General features: G+C 43.8%; 1 protein-coding gene and 1 long non-coding RNA gene across 3 annotated transcripts in view; one reads left to right on the top strand and one right to left on the bottom strand.

Annotated features, from left to right (window-relative positions):
- MKLN1 (muskelin 1) overlaps positions 1-12,779 on the bottom strand; it is a 196,702-nt gene extending 183,923 nt beyond the window's left edge. Inside the window, exon 1 of one of the 2 annotated variants that reach the window (XM_048836679.2) lies at positions 12,649-12,779. In XM_048836679.2, coding sequence (XP_048692636.1) covers positions 12,649-12,752 — 104 coding nt within the window. In that variant the 5' untranslated portion in view covers positions 12,753-12,779. Of the gene's footprint in view, positions 1-11,497; positions 11,584-12,648 lie in introns of those variants that run through there. The other variant, XM_048836680.2, reaches the window with a different exon arrangement.
- Positions 11,459-14,889, top strand: LOC125630553 (uncharacterized). Its single transcript, XR_007354698.2, has 2 exons — positions 11,459-11,641; positions 14,648-14,889. It is a non-coding gene; the product is annotated as an uncharacterized LOC125630553 (long non-coding RNA).
- Positions 14,890-16,504: the final 1,615 nt, after the last annotated feature.

The following is a 16,504-nucleotide window of genomic DNA, read 5'->3' as shown; positions in this document are numbered from 1 at the left end:
TCAAACTCAGCCATGAAAAGTAAATACTTCAAGTAAGTTATCCTTACTCTCACAAGCTAATTTACTCTCATCCAGAACTGGCTTTTCTTAAATCTTAATGATGCTTTTGTATCACCAATGAAGAGATGCTACTGGAAATCCAGCAACTCTAAACTTTGCAGAGTACGATGAAGTAATGTAAGAATATCTGTGTAATAAGAGGAAAATATTTTCAAGTATTACATGTGCAAAAGAGGAGACCATAAGTAACCAGGAGCTGGAAATTCTTCATAAACCCTGCAGGTTTTGAACCCATATTGCTAATCTGGTCCCTAAATAATCAGTTGGTTTTGTTACACAGTAAGAAACGCAGCCATCTTTTTAAGAAAAAGTGTTCCAATTAAAATTTAACCACAGAAAAGGCTGATCATCAGAATAATTGGGCCCACCATATTGGATCAGATCAATGTACTAACTGGATCAGTAACTTGTTTCCAACAGCAGCCTGTACCAGATTCTTGCTTTTCCTCTGAAGTATCTCTTTACCAATTGGAAAGTTTCTTTCTGATCTGGTCACTTAGTGGCCAATTCTACACTGAAGCGTTAAGCTTTTGACTCTAGTAATGTAACTGTATGTCCTCATTATCCAGAAATGGAACATTTTTTTTTTTTTAAAACCTGCTAAGCTCTTGGCCTCAATATACAGAAAACATGCAGAGGGTTAATTGTTCATTGCATAAAATCGTATTTACTTTTATCAGTTTTAAGGTTTCCACTTTCCAGTTTCATTAGCTGTTCCCTTGTTCATCCATTATGGGAAAAGATAAGTAAGCACAACTAACTTACCTTCTCTGAACCCCTCAATAATTTTGTATACTTCTATCATGTCCCCTTTAGTCACCCCCCTCTTTAAAGAGTCCTAATATTTCACTCTCTCCTCATTAAAAAAGCTCAAAAAATAATCATTTTTGTGACCTTTCCTTGTACCACATTTATTTCTACTCTCTTTAGATGGGGTAACCAGAATTGAACACAGCAGTCCTGGTGAGGGCTACCTTCAATTTAAATATGACTTTTTTTATTCTATTCTTTATACATCTCAACTTTGTTTGCTTTTTTGACCATTGCTAAGCACAGAGCAGCTGTTTTTATAGAGCTGAATACGATACCCAAGTCTTTCCCGTGTGGTTACAGTTAGTTTGGAATATAGTGACATTTACAACTTATTTAAATTATTCCTCCCCATGTCGACCTGGCATTTAACCACAATGGATTTTCATTCGCCATAACATTGTCATTCAGTTAGCTTTGCTAGATCCCCTGAGGTTCTTCACACATTTCTAATCTTTAATATCCTAAAGAATATTACTAATTTATTTTACAACAGCATAAAAAAACCCTAGGAGGGATTGTGGTCCCACTGCACTAGGTGATATATAAATGCAGAGAGTCCCTGCCTCAATGAGCCTCAGTCTAGAGCTCTGAACCTGTAAGCACTTATGTTCTCAACTTGGACAGAATGGATAAAGGAATTTTACAGCTGGACTATAGAATAACTAGACTTTAAAGTCTCAGTAACTCCATTTCCTTTTGTAGAAGCACACTTCAAATTAAATGTTCTTGATTGTTCTCCAGTTGAAAAAAGTATTAATGAATACAATTTCTTTTTATATCAGTTGTGTATAAATGCCTAGTTTTAACAGCATTCTATGAATAATTAACAGATTTTAACACCAGAAGGGACCCACGTATTCTGGCCTCCTGTATGACACAGGACACAGAATATCACTACAGTGACTCCTGCTACAAGCCTAATAAATCATGATTAAACTAGAGCGTACATTGTAGTACCCATCATTTTGGGGGGAACCTACCATGTCTCCAGATTTAAAGAGATCCTATCTGAGGATATTTTTAAGAGCTTCCTGTATCATTCACCAGTGTTCGGAAAGGATCACATGCATGTAAAAAGACAAAAAAGATAGGGGATTGATAGCAACAATGAAATAGCATTCTGAGAAGTGGGTTACTGACATGAAGGATGACGGCAAAGATAGTGTGTCACTCAGGTAGTCATAACAACTAAAAAGTAGAAATCACTGGCCAGCCACATTGGTCATGAGTTAATAGAAGTGACAATCCTGCTTATGTTCCAGGAGGAGTCTGTTCTAAAGGTGTTGAAATTTCGTTTCCTAAATTTGGACTACTTCATCCTAATCTGAGAAACCAACTGGATGTAGAAAATGCAAGGGGAGGAAAAAAAACAGTATCTTTAAACTTCCACCTCGTTTTTGTTCATTGCTTAGCAAAGGAAAAGATCTAATAAATAAGAAATATAACACTTGCTAATTTATATTTGTTAACAATGAAGTCTCTGAAGAAGTGTAATTTAGTAGAACAAGCCACTGATTAAAGAAAGCAGGTATATATTACCAGACAGTATTACAACCTTTCAAGCAGTTATACTTTTAATACATCAAATAGGTAAAGCTAAGACTGTTAGAGAAGAGTTAAAAATTTGTTTCTAAAATGTGTACTGATTTTATTTAAAGTCAGTATACCCCAAATATAAAGCTAACAGTGATATAGCCACGCAATTAAATGGAACATCAAATTTTGCATTATCTAGGCTGATTCAATTAAGAGTATTGAGGGGGATACTTTCCTAAAACCTCTCACTATAAGCGTTCATCCTAAAATTGACAGAATCTTCTCTCTCAGACCAACCCAGACAGATGTGACGGGGAACTGTTCCAACACTCCCAGAGCATTCATCTACCAAGTCCAGCAAAGCTCTACCCTGTCCCCCATCTTACTGCAGAAACTGTAACACTTGGGAATCTGGCAAGACCCTACAGTCTAAAATGTCAGCAATATGAAGAGGATACCCAGCTCAAAACATCCTTCAAATCAGATGTAAGCATCACTATCTCCTAGACTTCCCAATGCCTTGAGAAGACCCACCACCCCGGTTAAAGCGAACCCAGGTAAGGCTGGTGTTCAGAAAAAACGAACACTTTGAAGAATTTGCCTACTCCATAACATCCCTTTTTATCAATGGCATGGGCCCACTGATAATGAAGCTGCTTGCAGCTTTGTGAACTTCCCAGACACTTCAGTGCTTTTATTTAGTTTTTCCATGGATGGGACCTCTCTAAATTTTTTTCAATTCCTAGGTTAGTCTGAAGTATTCACATAAAGATAATATTTAAAATGTTTTTGATGCTATAAACATCAGGTTCCAACTTCAGTCTGTGACTGAGAACTTTACCAAGTCTAAAACAGAAGTTATTAAAAAAGCACAGGATTTTTATAGGACTACTAGGAAACAATAAATCAAGTTCTAGAACTGTCTGGGGCAGGGAGGGAAATGGGTGGAGTCACTGGAGAGAGCAGGGCACGACTAATGGGCAAAATCACTTTTCATTGGGTGTTGAAAAGGAGGAAGAGGGTAAAGTCCTGAACTATTAAAAGCACATTGCTTGACAGAATCAAAGAACAACTTCAAGGTGGGTTGTGCATCTGATAATGTGATAAAGCTCACGAGCTCATCTTATTTTTCAGTAGTCAGTATCAGAATTCACTGTATGGTTGTTTCTGATTCCAACAATAAATGTTAAAGCTGCTGATCAATATTGAAAGCAGGTCATTAGTGCATAGGGATTACCAGACATTATCAAATAGTGTGTGAATTTATTTAACTCTGTATTCAAAATTGAAGGAAGAAGTTGGAAACAATCAATTGAATAAACTAAAGAAATAAAAACATATGTTTTCAAAAAGTAAAATGTAAATGTTGACAAAAGCTGTTAAGTAGTAAGATGGAAGACGTTCATTCTCATATCAAGTAAAAAAATAATCAGATGCTTTGGATAACACAAGGTCAAATTCATTATTGAAGGAAACTTGTCTATTGACATAGAAGACCAGAACACAGAGTTTTTGATGACCCAGCAAGGGATATGCCACTATCAAAATATTGCCAGGATGATTTAAAAAAAAAAAAAAAGTGTCTGGTTCCAAGTTTCCAGTAGCAATTCCATGCCAACTGCATTCAGGAGTGGTCTCCATTCATCTTCAACACCCAGAAGTACAGTAAAGATTAATCAGTAATTATGCCATAAAAAAAAGACAGACTTGAAGTTCGAGCTGCAACTTTCTTTTATAACCTTCAGTGCAGCACACACAAAAAATCCATTTATTTAAATTATTCAGACACTTTGCCCTGGATATACTCTTCCAGACTGATTTAAACTTGCTGGTTCACTACTAGATGCAGCAACAGAAAAGCTAGGGAAAGAACAGAGGAATAAAAGAATCAGGTACAATAACGCATATCACTTACTGGGTCAATTCTCATTTTCAGCAAGTATTATAAAATCTCTAAAGGGAAAAATGCGTTCCTATTTAATAGAAGTGATTCTATACATTAAAAGGAAAACCTCATTAGCATACAAGTCGCTGAAGATGCCATCTAAGAATGCCGACAAAAGCATGATATGGTCTTTTATTTACTCTGAAAACAAAAATGAAATAAGGATGAAAATTTAGGTACAACCATCTAAACTTCTGACACATGAATGGAGAGCACACTTCAGCTCACTGAGAAAGTATTAAGACCTAAAGTGATCTAAAGCACACTATGGTGGTTCAGAGTAGCAGCCGTGTTCGTCTGTATTAGCAAAAGGAAAAGGCGTACTTGTGGCGCCTTAGAGACTAAAATTTATTTGAGCATAAGCTTTCGTGAGCTACAGCTCACTTCATCGGATGCATTCAGTGGTACTGAATGCACTGAATGCATCCAAGGAAGTGAGCTGTAGCTCACGAAAGCTTATGCTCAAATAAATTTGTCAGTCTCTAAGGTGCCACAAGTACTCCTTTTCTTTATGGTGGTACAAACATTCTTCCACAATTGCCATTAGCAGCATAATTGACTGAAAGAGGGCAGATGGACGGTTGAAATGCAGAGACACTCAGGAAAACTGTTTCTCTACATCTGCATCCAACTGTCATTAAGTATGTTGACATTTGCACTGTGTACAAGGATGACTGATCAAAATATAGCATGCTTTTTACCTAATGGACTCTACGTAACAGCACTAAATATATACAGTAGAACCTCAGAGTTACAAACACCAGAGTTACGAACTGCGCACTCAACCACACACCTGATTTGGAACTGGAAGTATGCAATCCGGCAGCAGCAAATATAGAAAGTAAATACTGTACTGCGTTAAATGTAAACTACTAAAAATATAAAGGGAAAGATTTAAAAAATGCTTTAATAAGGTAAGGAAACGGTTTCTGTGCTTGTTTCATTTAAATTAAGATGGATAAAAGCAGCATTTTTCTTCTACATAGTAAAAAGTTTCAAAGCTATATTAAGTCAATGTTCAGCCGTATACTTTTTTCCAAAACACCTATAACCTTTTGTTTAGATTTAAGAACATGTCAGAGTTACAAACAACCTCAACTCCAAAGGCATTCGTAACTGAGTTCTACTGTAAAGACAACAAAGGTATTTTCAGAGGGACCTGACAGACTGCAATCTGATGACACTACTGTTGCAGTCCCAATGGAAATCTGCTTTCATCTAACAAACAAACTGGAACTACTTAAGCAAAGTCCAAAAACAAGCTTCAGGAACTTCTCAAACTTAGTCTTGACTGATCACAAATCAAAGGTGAGTCCAGTACAGGAATAAAAAGTTGATTTGTGACCAATGGAACATAAGGGAGTTCCTCCTTCTACCATTTAAAATTAGAATACAAATTCCGACTCGGTCTAAGAAGCAGCTTGTCACATCAGTTATTTAGAAAAACTGTGGAAATATAATCTCAAAAAAATAGGACAGCTGAATTCATAATGTTACCAGTTTTCAAAAAAAAAAAAAAAAAAAAAAAAATGAAAAGCCACTCCAGCCAGCTCAGAATCAATCAAGAACATTCTTAGCACTTTGACTGTTCTGATCAAAAATTTTTAATAGATTAGATTGTGAAAAAGCAAGTATATACATATCTAAGGGTAAATACAAGAATGGTAGGTAACAGTTTACTCCTGGGGGGAATTCTGTCTCAAAAAATTAAAAAATGTGCACCAAAAAATTAAAAATTCTGCATATTTTATTTGTCAAAACACCACAATATAATCACACCAGATTCAATTATTTTGGTAATTTATTTCAAAATACCTGTCAGCAAATATGTCTGTAACAATACAGACAGAGAAAAAGATTCAGGAAATGTTTTTTGACAAATAGATTCCTTACTAGGCATATTAATACAGAACTCTGAGTAACAGTTTATTTAAAATTACAATACAGAAACATATTTCCTGCAACCCTCAAAAGCACTGCAAAGTCTTGAGGAGTCAGAAGTAATGGAGGAACTGAGGGAGAAGGAAGTAATTGCTGGGAAGGAGCCTGGGAGTGAACCTGGAGGGTTGCTGGATGTCTGAGAAAAGTACGGAAAAGTACCTTATATGGCAGATGAGCCAGGTACTCTCTGTTCTGGTGCCACAGCAACCCCTGGTGGGCAAAAGGCATAACTACAGCACCTCTCCATCAGAATATTTTTGGGGGGCAGGGGGGCGCACAGAAAAGACAATCAGCAGGGGACATGAATTCTGTGCATGTGCAGTGGTGCAGAATTCTGCTGGACTAAAACAATTCTGGACAATGTATGCATTTTTGTGTCTGAGGAATATATATGCTTATTAAGTGAAACACAGCACACCTTTTCTGTTTCACTTAATAAAAACCCTGAAGGGAATTTTCTAGTTTTATCACTTTACAGGAAAAAATATGGCATTTTTAGGGGTGGAAAAAAGTCACAACAAACCAGTCAGCAACATGAGACAGCCCTTTCTTCCCAGGGGGCTGAGCCTGTCAACTCTTTGGCAATGTCAGTCTACAGTGAATCAGAGCAAGAGATGGAAGGAAAAACTGGATTTTCCTTCTTGTGTTGCAGATATCAAGCTACTCCAACACCATAAAATGACTAAACTAGGCACTATTTGGAGGTTCAGGCCGCTATGTGCTAGAAAGCCCCAGTGGAATACACTTATGGGACATTAAAAGGTATCAATGTCTATCCCCTTCTTTCCACATACTATATTTAATACACACCAGGATGTACTCCCTTAAGAAGAATTTTCAACAAATCCAGCTCAGATCAATAGTGACCAAAGTCATTGCATAAATCACAGAAACAACCATCTGATTGTAAAGTGAGTTAGTGGTCCTTAGTGCCATTTGCACCTTGCTGGTATTTCAGTCCATGCTTTTTCACACTCTACCCGAGCAGTTCATATAGATGAACAAGATGGGGAAGCAAGCGAGAGGTACGAAAGTGGAAGATCAGGTGCTCAGCACAACTCTCCAGGTGCAGCCTCATCCAGCTGAAATAGCATAAAGATTACTTCAGTCTATCTTGCTACTCTCTGCCACATCTGAGGCAAGACAGCAGAATTCCATGATTGATCTTATCAAATCCTACAAAGTGGTCCAGCAATGAGTGTATGAATTTGTTCTCGACTCCATTTTCCTGGCAACAGCTCATAACTTTCCCAAGAACCAACAGAGTCAATGACATGATTCCTGGATTCTTGAAGCCCTTGCTGCTGCACATGGAGTTCTGAATAGCAGCAGCAAAAGTGTCCTGATCATTATTAACTTCATTTGACTGCTTGGGAAACTCAGGAACAGCTTTAAAAGATGCTGGAGCTGTCATCCTGCAAATTCAAGAGTACTTCCTTGGGTGATATTTGGAAGTTTCTCTATAAACACATAGACTTAACCTATTTTTAAAGAATCTGAACTCAGATTCTGCAATAACTAATAGTTTTGCAATCACCAACCTACAACAAAAAACAAAAAACAGTCCCCAGAGAAGATGTCCCTATTGTCAATGCCAAACAGGTGAGTAGATTGCCAAGTACTGGCTGTACTTCCAGCCTCTTGGCCCCAGCCCCATATTAACAGAAAGCAACCAGAGAGTTATCTGAATGCTACCTATAAATATTTGTGTAACATTCAGGGAGAATACCTAGAATCATGTTAACTGTTTAAAAATTAAACTTCAGTTCCAAGCCTTCTACATTTTATCCATTTAGCAGTTTAAGTCAACAATGGATTCAGCTCCCCACTAGCATTCAAAAAGCTGCTGCTAGCAGGGCTCTAGCTGGCCAGCAGGGACAAGGATTTTGCATTTCATAATTTTGTTTCACATTTAAAATCATGCTGAGTACCGAAGGTGAGTCACTAAACCATGGTTTTGTTAGTAGAGTCCATGAGAGATGGACAGAAGAAATCCTGTCCACACTAATACTTCACCACAACTGTAGTAAGCATGGTTCTATTCCCAGTGACAGGCTAATCATTTTGAGGAAACCAGCATTAATTCAATCCATAACACAGTAGTACATAGTCTCCTAGCATGCCCCATTATGGTTCAAATAATTCAGATTTACAGTGTAGGCAGGACTGGACCATGTTTTAACTGTGGGCCCTAGCAAATTTCTGGACCATAATTTGGTCTGGTCCTGTCTACTTTTAAAACAAGCCACATTTTAACTGTGTCATGGAGTACATCCTGTAATTGCATCATCTCCACTCCCAAAGAATTTTTTCAAAATTTCAATACTCCCTCCCATGCTGATTCCACTTAATATTTCGTCATTTAAAGAGTGGCAGAATACATTAGCCTGCAGCCAAGGGAAATTACTGTTCCTTGCCTTTACATTTGGTATCATGTTTAAGTTAAGTCTCCAAACAGTTAGCGTGAATTCACCAAGTGATGGGTTTTAGTCCATTACCACTAGGATCATTCTCAGCCCAACTATTCAATATTTATCAATTATCTGGAAGAAAACATACAAACTTTAGCAGCAATGATTTTATACAACAGAAAAATTACGAGAATAACTGTAAGGACATGTCACCTATACAGAGTAACCCAGATTGCTAGTAATCTGGGCACATTAAAACATATACTTAATTAGGGCTGTCGATTAAGCGCAGTTAACTCACATGAGTAACTCAAAAAAATGAATTGCAATTAATCTCGCTGTTATACAACAGAATAGCAATTTAAATTAAATATTTGTGGATGTACTCAAAAACAAAACAATGTTAAAGTTTAGAGCCTACAAGTCCACTCAGTCATACTTCTTGTTCAGCCAATCGCTAAGACAAACACGTTTGTTTACATTTATGGGAGATACTGCTGCCTGCTTCTTATTTACAACGTCATCTGAAAGCGAGAACAGGCGTTTGCATGGCACTTTTGTAGCCGGTGTTGCAAGACATTTATGTCCCAGATATGCTAAGCATTCATATGTCCCTTCATGCTTCGGCCACCATTCCAGAGGACATGCTTCCATGCTAATGATGCTTGTTAAAAAAATGCATTAATTAAATTTGTGACTGAACTCCTTGGGGGAGAACTGTATGTTTCCCGTTTGGTTTTACCACATTCTGCCATACGTTTCATGTTATGGCAGTCTCAGACGATGACCCAGCAAGTTTGTTTTAAGAACACTTTCACTGCAGATTTGACAAAACGCAAAGAAGGTACCAATGTGAGATTTCTAAAAATAGCTACAGAACTGGACACAAGGTTTAAGAATCTGAAGTGCCTTCCAAAATCTGAGAGGGACAAGATGTGGCACATGCTTCTGGAAGTCTTAAAAGAGCAACGCTCAGATGTGGAAACAACAGAACCCGAACCACCAAAAAAGAAAATCAACCTTCTGCTGGTTGCATCCGACTCAGATGATGAAAATGAACATGCGTCGGTCCGTTCTGCTTTGGATCATTATCGAGCAGAACCCGTCATCAGCATGGACGCATGTCCTCTGGAATGGTGATTGAAGCATAAAGAGACATATGGATCTTTAGCACATCTGGCACGCAAGTGTCTTGCAATGCCAGCTACAACTGTCCAATGCGAACGCCTGTTCTCACTTTCAGGTGACATTGTAAACAAACAGCAGGCAACATTGCCTCCTGCAAATTGTAACCAAACCTGTTTGTCTGAGCGATTGGCTGAAGTAGGACTGAATGGACTTGTAGGCTCTAACATTATACATTGTTTTATTTTTGAACACAGTTTTTTTGTACATAATTCTACATTTGTAAGTTCAACTTTCATAATAAAGAGATTGCACTATAGTACTGGTATTAGGTGAATTGAAAACTATTATTTCTTTTGTTTTTTTACAGTCCAAATATTTGTAGTAAAAAATATAAAGTGAGCACTGTACACTTTGTATTCTGTGTTGTAATTGAAATCACTATATTTGAAAATGTAGAAAACATCCAAAAATATTTAAATAAATGTTATTCTATTATTGTCTAATCGCGCAGTTAATCACAATTAATTTTTTTAATCATGCGGTTAATCACGATTTATTTAAGTCGCTTGACAGCCCTAATTTTAATACAGTTATATGTAAGGTGCCACATCCACAAACATAAGTCATATTTACAGAATAGGATATTGTATCCTGAAGAGCAAAGACTCTGTAAAAAACTTAGATCGGCGTTGTAGATAGCCTCTAACCACAAACACCTGGGAAGATGCTGTGGCAAAGAAGGCTAAGAGGATAGTAGGCTGTATAAGCAGAACTATTCAGTGGGGAGTTTTTACCTTTGCAAATAGTACTGGTGAGACCAATACTGACATACTATGTTCAGTTCTGGTATCAACCCTGATGCTTCTCAAATTTTTTTTTAAAGCAAACTACAAGATTGATTCAAGGTCTGGAAAACAAGCCTTACAAAGAGAGAGTTTAGTCTATATGGCTTATCAATGGGAAGGTGAAGAGATGAGTTGGTCACAGCCTAGGAGTAAACATACACAGAGCAGATATCTGACACTAAAGGAATCCAGACTTGCAAAGGCATAATCAGATCCAATGGCTGGAAGTTGAAGTAAAAAATTTAAACTGGAAGTAAAACACTTTTTAAAAAACCTGCGTAAACGTAATTAACCAATGGAAATAGAAAGGATGAGAGAAACTCCATCACTTGAAGTGTAAGTCAAGACTGGATGTCAGTCTAGAAAATATGCTCAAGTTCAACCAGAATTTAAGGGCCTGTTTCATGCAGATGGTCAGATTGCTTACACACAAGGGCGCTTTACAGAGAACCATAAGGGTCACTCTGGCCTTCAGTTTTGAATTTTTCATAGATTTTGAACTGGCACACAGCGGACATCACCAAAGACTAAAACCAGGTCATACTATTTGTATGGTACTTATAAAGTTTATACATTTTACTGTCAACAGCCATCAGAATTTAACAGGTCATAACTAGTGGGCAGGGTGACCTAGATGCGCAGTCACCCAGACTTCACCACTTCGGTATGAACTGATGAGGCTATGCGAATAGGGTAAAATGCAACTTCGAGCTACCGCGCTCCAAGCCTGGATCAAACCTTAAAAAGCCTACTTTAACCCCCCCCCCCCCACACACACACACACACACATTTTAAACAGGGGAACAGAAAACGCTAACCCCGAACAACAACAAACCCTCTCCTGCAGGGCTCGCATTTCAGAGGCTCGGCGAGCGAGGAGAAGGACAAGGCCACCAGGAGGAGGAAGACGAGCGGCGCCGCAGGGCTAGGACACAGCCCCCGGTTTTGTCCCGTGCTGTCAGGTGGGCCACGGTTAACCGGAGAAAGGATCAGGTCACTCCCTTCCCCGGGTTAAAGCCGGTGCCCGTCCCCAAGACGCCGGTGTCCCCTTCCTTCAGCCGCCGCTCCTCTCTCCTCAGGGCAGCGCGGCCCGAGACCCCCCCCCGGCCGGCCTCTCTCCTCAGGGCAGCGCGGCCCGAGACCCCCCCCCCCCGGCCGGCCTCTCTCCTCAGGGCAGCGCGGCCCGAGACCCCCCCCCGGCCGGCCTCTCTCCTCAGGGCAGCGCGGCCCGAGACCCCCCCCCCCCCCGGCCGGCCTCTCTCCTCAGGGCAGCGCGGCCCGAGACCCCCCTCCCCGGCCGGCCTCTCTCCTCAGGGCAGCGCGGCCCGAGACCCCCCCCCCGGCCGGCCTCTCTCCTCAGGGCAGCGCGGCCCGAGACCCCCCTCCCCGGCCGGCCTCTCTCCTCAGGGCAGCGCGGCCCGAGACCCCCCCCCCCCCGGCCGGCCTCTCTCCTCAGGGCAGCGCGGCCCGAGACCCCCCCCCCCTCCCCGGCCGGCCTCTCTCCTCAGGGCAGCGCGGCCCGAGACCCCCCCCCCCCGGCCGGCCTCTCTCCTCAGGGCAGCGCGGCCCGAGACCCCCCCCCCCTCCCCGGCCGGCCTCTCTCCTCAGGGCAGCGCGGCCCGAGACCCCCCCCCGGCCGGCCTCTCTCCTCAGGGCAGCGCGGCCCGAGACCCCCCCCCCCCGGCCGGCCTCTCTCCTCGGGCAAGGCGCGGCCCGACGGAGCCCAGGCTGGGCAGCGGGGGGTGCGGCCGCCCTGCCCCGGACTCCTCTGGCCCCGGCGCGGCTCAGCCGAGGTGGCCCCAGCGACCCGCCCCCCCCCCAGGCGCGGGTCCCGCCGCCCCCGCCCGCTCTGCCCCGCGGCCGCCTCGCCCTCCGGCCCTGCCCCCGGGGCCCGCGCAGGCCCCCGGCGGGGCGGCGGGGCGCGGACGCCGCGCTCGGCCCCTGGGGCGGCGGCGGCTCGGACACTCACTCGGGCAGGTAGGTGGAGGAGAAGCTGCTCCAGCGGTGCAGGGTGTAGCCCAGCACCCGGCTCTCGGGCCCGGCCGGACCCGCAGGCCCCGCCGCCGCCGCCATCTTGTCAGCAGCAGCAGAGGGGGGAGGGGCGGGGCAGCCGCTCTTAAAGGGGCCGCCGCCCTGCGGAGCCTGCGGGGAGCCGGGGCCCGGGAGCGGGCTGGGGAGGCGAGAGACTGGCCGGCCTGTCAGTGCAGAGAGACAAGCGGGGACACAGTGCGGCCAGCTGACAGACAGGCATGACAGACCACCAGGCAGCGAGACAGACAATCCGACGGACCCGCGGCAGGCAGACGGGCAGAGATTGCCGACACAGTCAGACCCGCTGCAGACAGACATTACAGACCACCAGACAGACATTACAGACCACCAGACAGACCCACTGCAGACAGACATTACAGACCACCAGACAGACCCGCTGCAGACAGACATTACAGACCACCAGACAGACCCACTGCAGACAGACATTACAGACCACCAGACAGACATTACAGACCACCAGACAGACCCGCTGCAGACAGACATTACAGACCACCAGACAGACATTACAGACCACCAGACAGACCCGCTGCAGACAGACATTACAGACCACCAGACAGACATTACGGGCCACCAGACAGACCCGCTGCAGACAGACATTACGGGCCACCAGACAGACCCGCTGCAGACAGAGGGGCGGACACCGCAGACAGACATTACAGACCACCAGACAGACATTACGGGCCACCAGACGGACCCGCTGCAGACAAACATTACAGACCACCAGACAGACATTACAGACCACCAGACAGACCCACTGCAGACAGACATTACAGACCACCAGACAGACCCGCTGCAGACAGACATTACAGACCACCAGACAGACCCGCTGCAGACAAACATTACAGACCACCAGACAGACATTACAGACCACCAGACAGACCCGCTGCAGACAGACATTACAGACCACCAGACAGACCCGCAGCAGACAGACATTACGGGCCACCAGACAGACCCACTGCAGACAGAGGGGCGGACACCGCAGACAGACATTACAGACCACCAGACAGACATTACGGGCCACCAGACGGACCCGCTGCAGACAGACATTACAGACCACTAGACAGACCCACTGCAGACAGACGGGCAGACACTGCAGACAGACCCACTGCAGACAGACATTACGGACCACCAGACAGACATTACAGGCTACCAGACAGACCCGCTGCAGACAGACATTACGGACCACCAGACAGACCCATTGCAGACAGACGGGCGGACACTGCAGACAGACCCACTACAGACAGACAGGCGGACACTGCAGACAGACATTACAGACCACCAGACAGACCCATTGCAGACAGACGGGCAGACACTGCAGACAGACACGCTGCAGACAGACGGGCAGAGATTGCCGACACAGTCAGACCCATTGCAGACAGACGGGCAGACAGTGCGGACAGACATTATGGACCACCAGACAGACCCACTGCAGACAGACAGGCAGACACTACAGACAGACACGCTGCAGACAGACGGGCAGAGATTGCCGACACAGTCAGACCCATTGCAGACAGACGGGCGGACGCTGCGGACAGACATTACAGACCACCAGACAGACCCACTGCAGACAGACGGGCAGACACTGCAGACAGCACAGGCAGACATCACAGACAAGTAGACAGCCCCTCGTTGCAGACATTGCCAGCAGACAGGCCGACACAGCAGACAGCCAGACCCAGACTACAGCCATTGCAGGCAGCCTCGGTCACATTGCAGAAAGACAGATGTTGCCGACAAGCAGACAGACATTGCAGACATAACAAACAAGCAGACAAACGTTGCAGACAGGCCCACACTGCAGGCAGCTATTGTAGATGGGCAGGGCAGGCCGGCAGTTCAGTGAGTCTGGCTTTACTGGCTGTCCGATGGGACTGTCTCTCTCTCTCTATGTGCTTACCTTGTGCTCTGGCATGCAGGCACTTCCAGGATGAGGACAGAATTGAACCCTTGGCCGACTGCACGGATGGACAGACGGGGCAGGGGCTCACAGACGCATGCTGAGATCCAAGACCAAGTGGTTTCTGGCAGGCCAAGCTCTGCTCCGTCCCTGGGTTGCAATGTGGTGGCGTGTCTGCTAGGAGCCCCAGTAATAGAGTGAGGACCTGCCTGGCACTGGGCAGCAAAGAAACGGATACAAAAATAAACTACAAGAAAAGGGCTTTGTCCCTTAGGATTATTTGTCATCACCACCCATTGCTGGTTCATGGCTGCTGTGTGCCATCTCATTTATGTTTTCTGATATCACAGATGTTAGAGATGGAGAGGCCTGTTAGACAATCAAGTCCATCTCCCCTTGGCCACTGTAGGACTGTATTTGATAGTGTCTTGTCTAAGATCTTCAGAGCAGGGGTCCTTTTTGTTTGGTGTTTGTACAGCACCTAGCACAATGGGGTTCTGGTCCATGATTGAGGCTCCTATCTGCTACCACGGAACAAATAAGTCCCATGTGATGGGGTTTCCACCACATCCCTTGGTAGACTATTCCACAGCCTAGTGCACCTCAATGTCAGAGTGATATTCAGCCTAACTTTCCCCTTTCTTAATTTCATATCATTCCTTTACCCACTGCTACTAAGCTAAAGAATTCCTCTCCCTCCCTAAAAAAACAAAAGGAGTACTTGTGGCACCTTAGAGACTAACAAATTTTCTCCTTTTCTTTTTGCGGCTACAGACTAACACGGCCGCTACTCTGAAACCTCTCCCTCCCTAGTCATCACTTAGCCTGGCTGGGATGATTTAGTTGGTGTTGGTCCTGCTTTGAGCAGGAGGTTGTCCTAGATGACCTCCTGAGGTCTCTTCCAACCCTAATATTCTATGATTCTAAGTAGGACACATTCTGTTCTTGTATTCTTTGCTGAGAAGTCAGTCCTTCCAGTGCCAAGATGTTTTTTATTCATCTTCCCTAAATCCCCTCCAGTTATTCAGTATTATTAATAGTATTTATTATTTGTATTACCATAGTACCTAGGGTCCCTAGTCATGGACTAACACCTGATTGTGCTAGGCACTGTGCAAACAGAACAAAAAGGACGGTCCCTATCCCAAGGAGCTAAAAATCACCTTCTGGTAATGTGGTGCCTAGAAGTGAATGTATTGTTTTAGGTCGGGTCAGTCCACAGCCCTTTAGAGAAGACATTTTACCTCCCTACTCTTGACTGTGTGGCTTTTTCATAAGCAGTCCACCTCAGCATTGGCCTTTTCCTTGTGACCAAATCACCACTGCAAATTCATAGCTAACTTGCTATGTAACACCATTACTGTTTTGCAGATTTCTCCCTTCCATTGAATATCTGTATTTCAAACCCTCCTCCCCCGAAAAGTTGAAACTAGACAAATTGAGACTGGAAATAAGGCGTACATTTTTAACGGTGAGAGTAATTAGCCATTGAAACAATTTACCAAGAGTTGTGATAGATTCTCCATCACTGACCATTTTTAAATCAAGATTGGATGTTTTTCTAAAAGATCTGCCCTGGGAATGATCTGGGGGCAGTTCTATGGCCCATGCTATATAGGAGGTCAGACTAGATGATCACAGTGGTCCCTTCTGGCCCTGGAATCTGTGAAAACATATCAGTCTGCATTTCTGCTGAATTTAACTGCATTGTTTGCTGAACTTCTGTCCATTTCTTTAATCCACCTTTGTGTTATTTCTGAGTGCTCTCCACACTTCCACACAGGTTAGAGTCATCTGCAAATTTCATAAGTGTGCAGAGTTAGGCTTGCAGGATGTTTTCTAAGGTTAGAGGGACAGCTGGTACTACCTATCTAGG

The sequence above is a fragment of the Caretta caretta genome, chromosome 1 (genome assembly GCF_965140235.1).
Source record: "Caretta caretta isolate rCarCar2 chromosome 1, rCarCar1.hap1, whole genome shotgun sequence".
Classification (NCBI taxonomy): domain Eukaryota; kingdom Metazoa; phylum Chordata; order Testudines; family Cheloniidae; genus Caretta; species Caretta caretta.
Note: the sequence above shows the minus strand (reverse complement) of the source record. Positions and strands in the feature narration are given on the sequence as shown.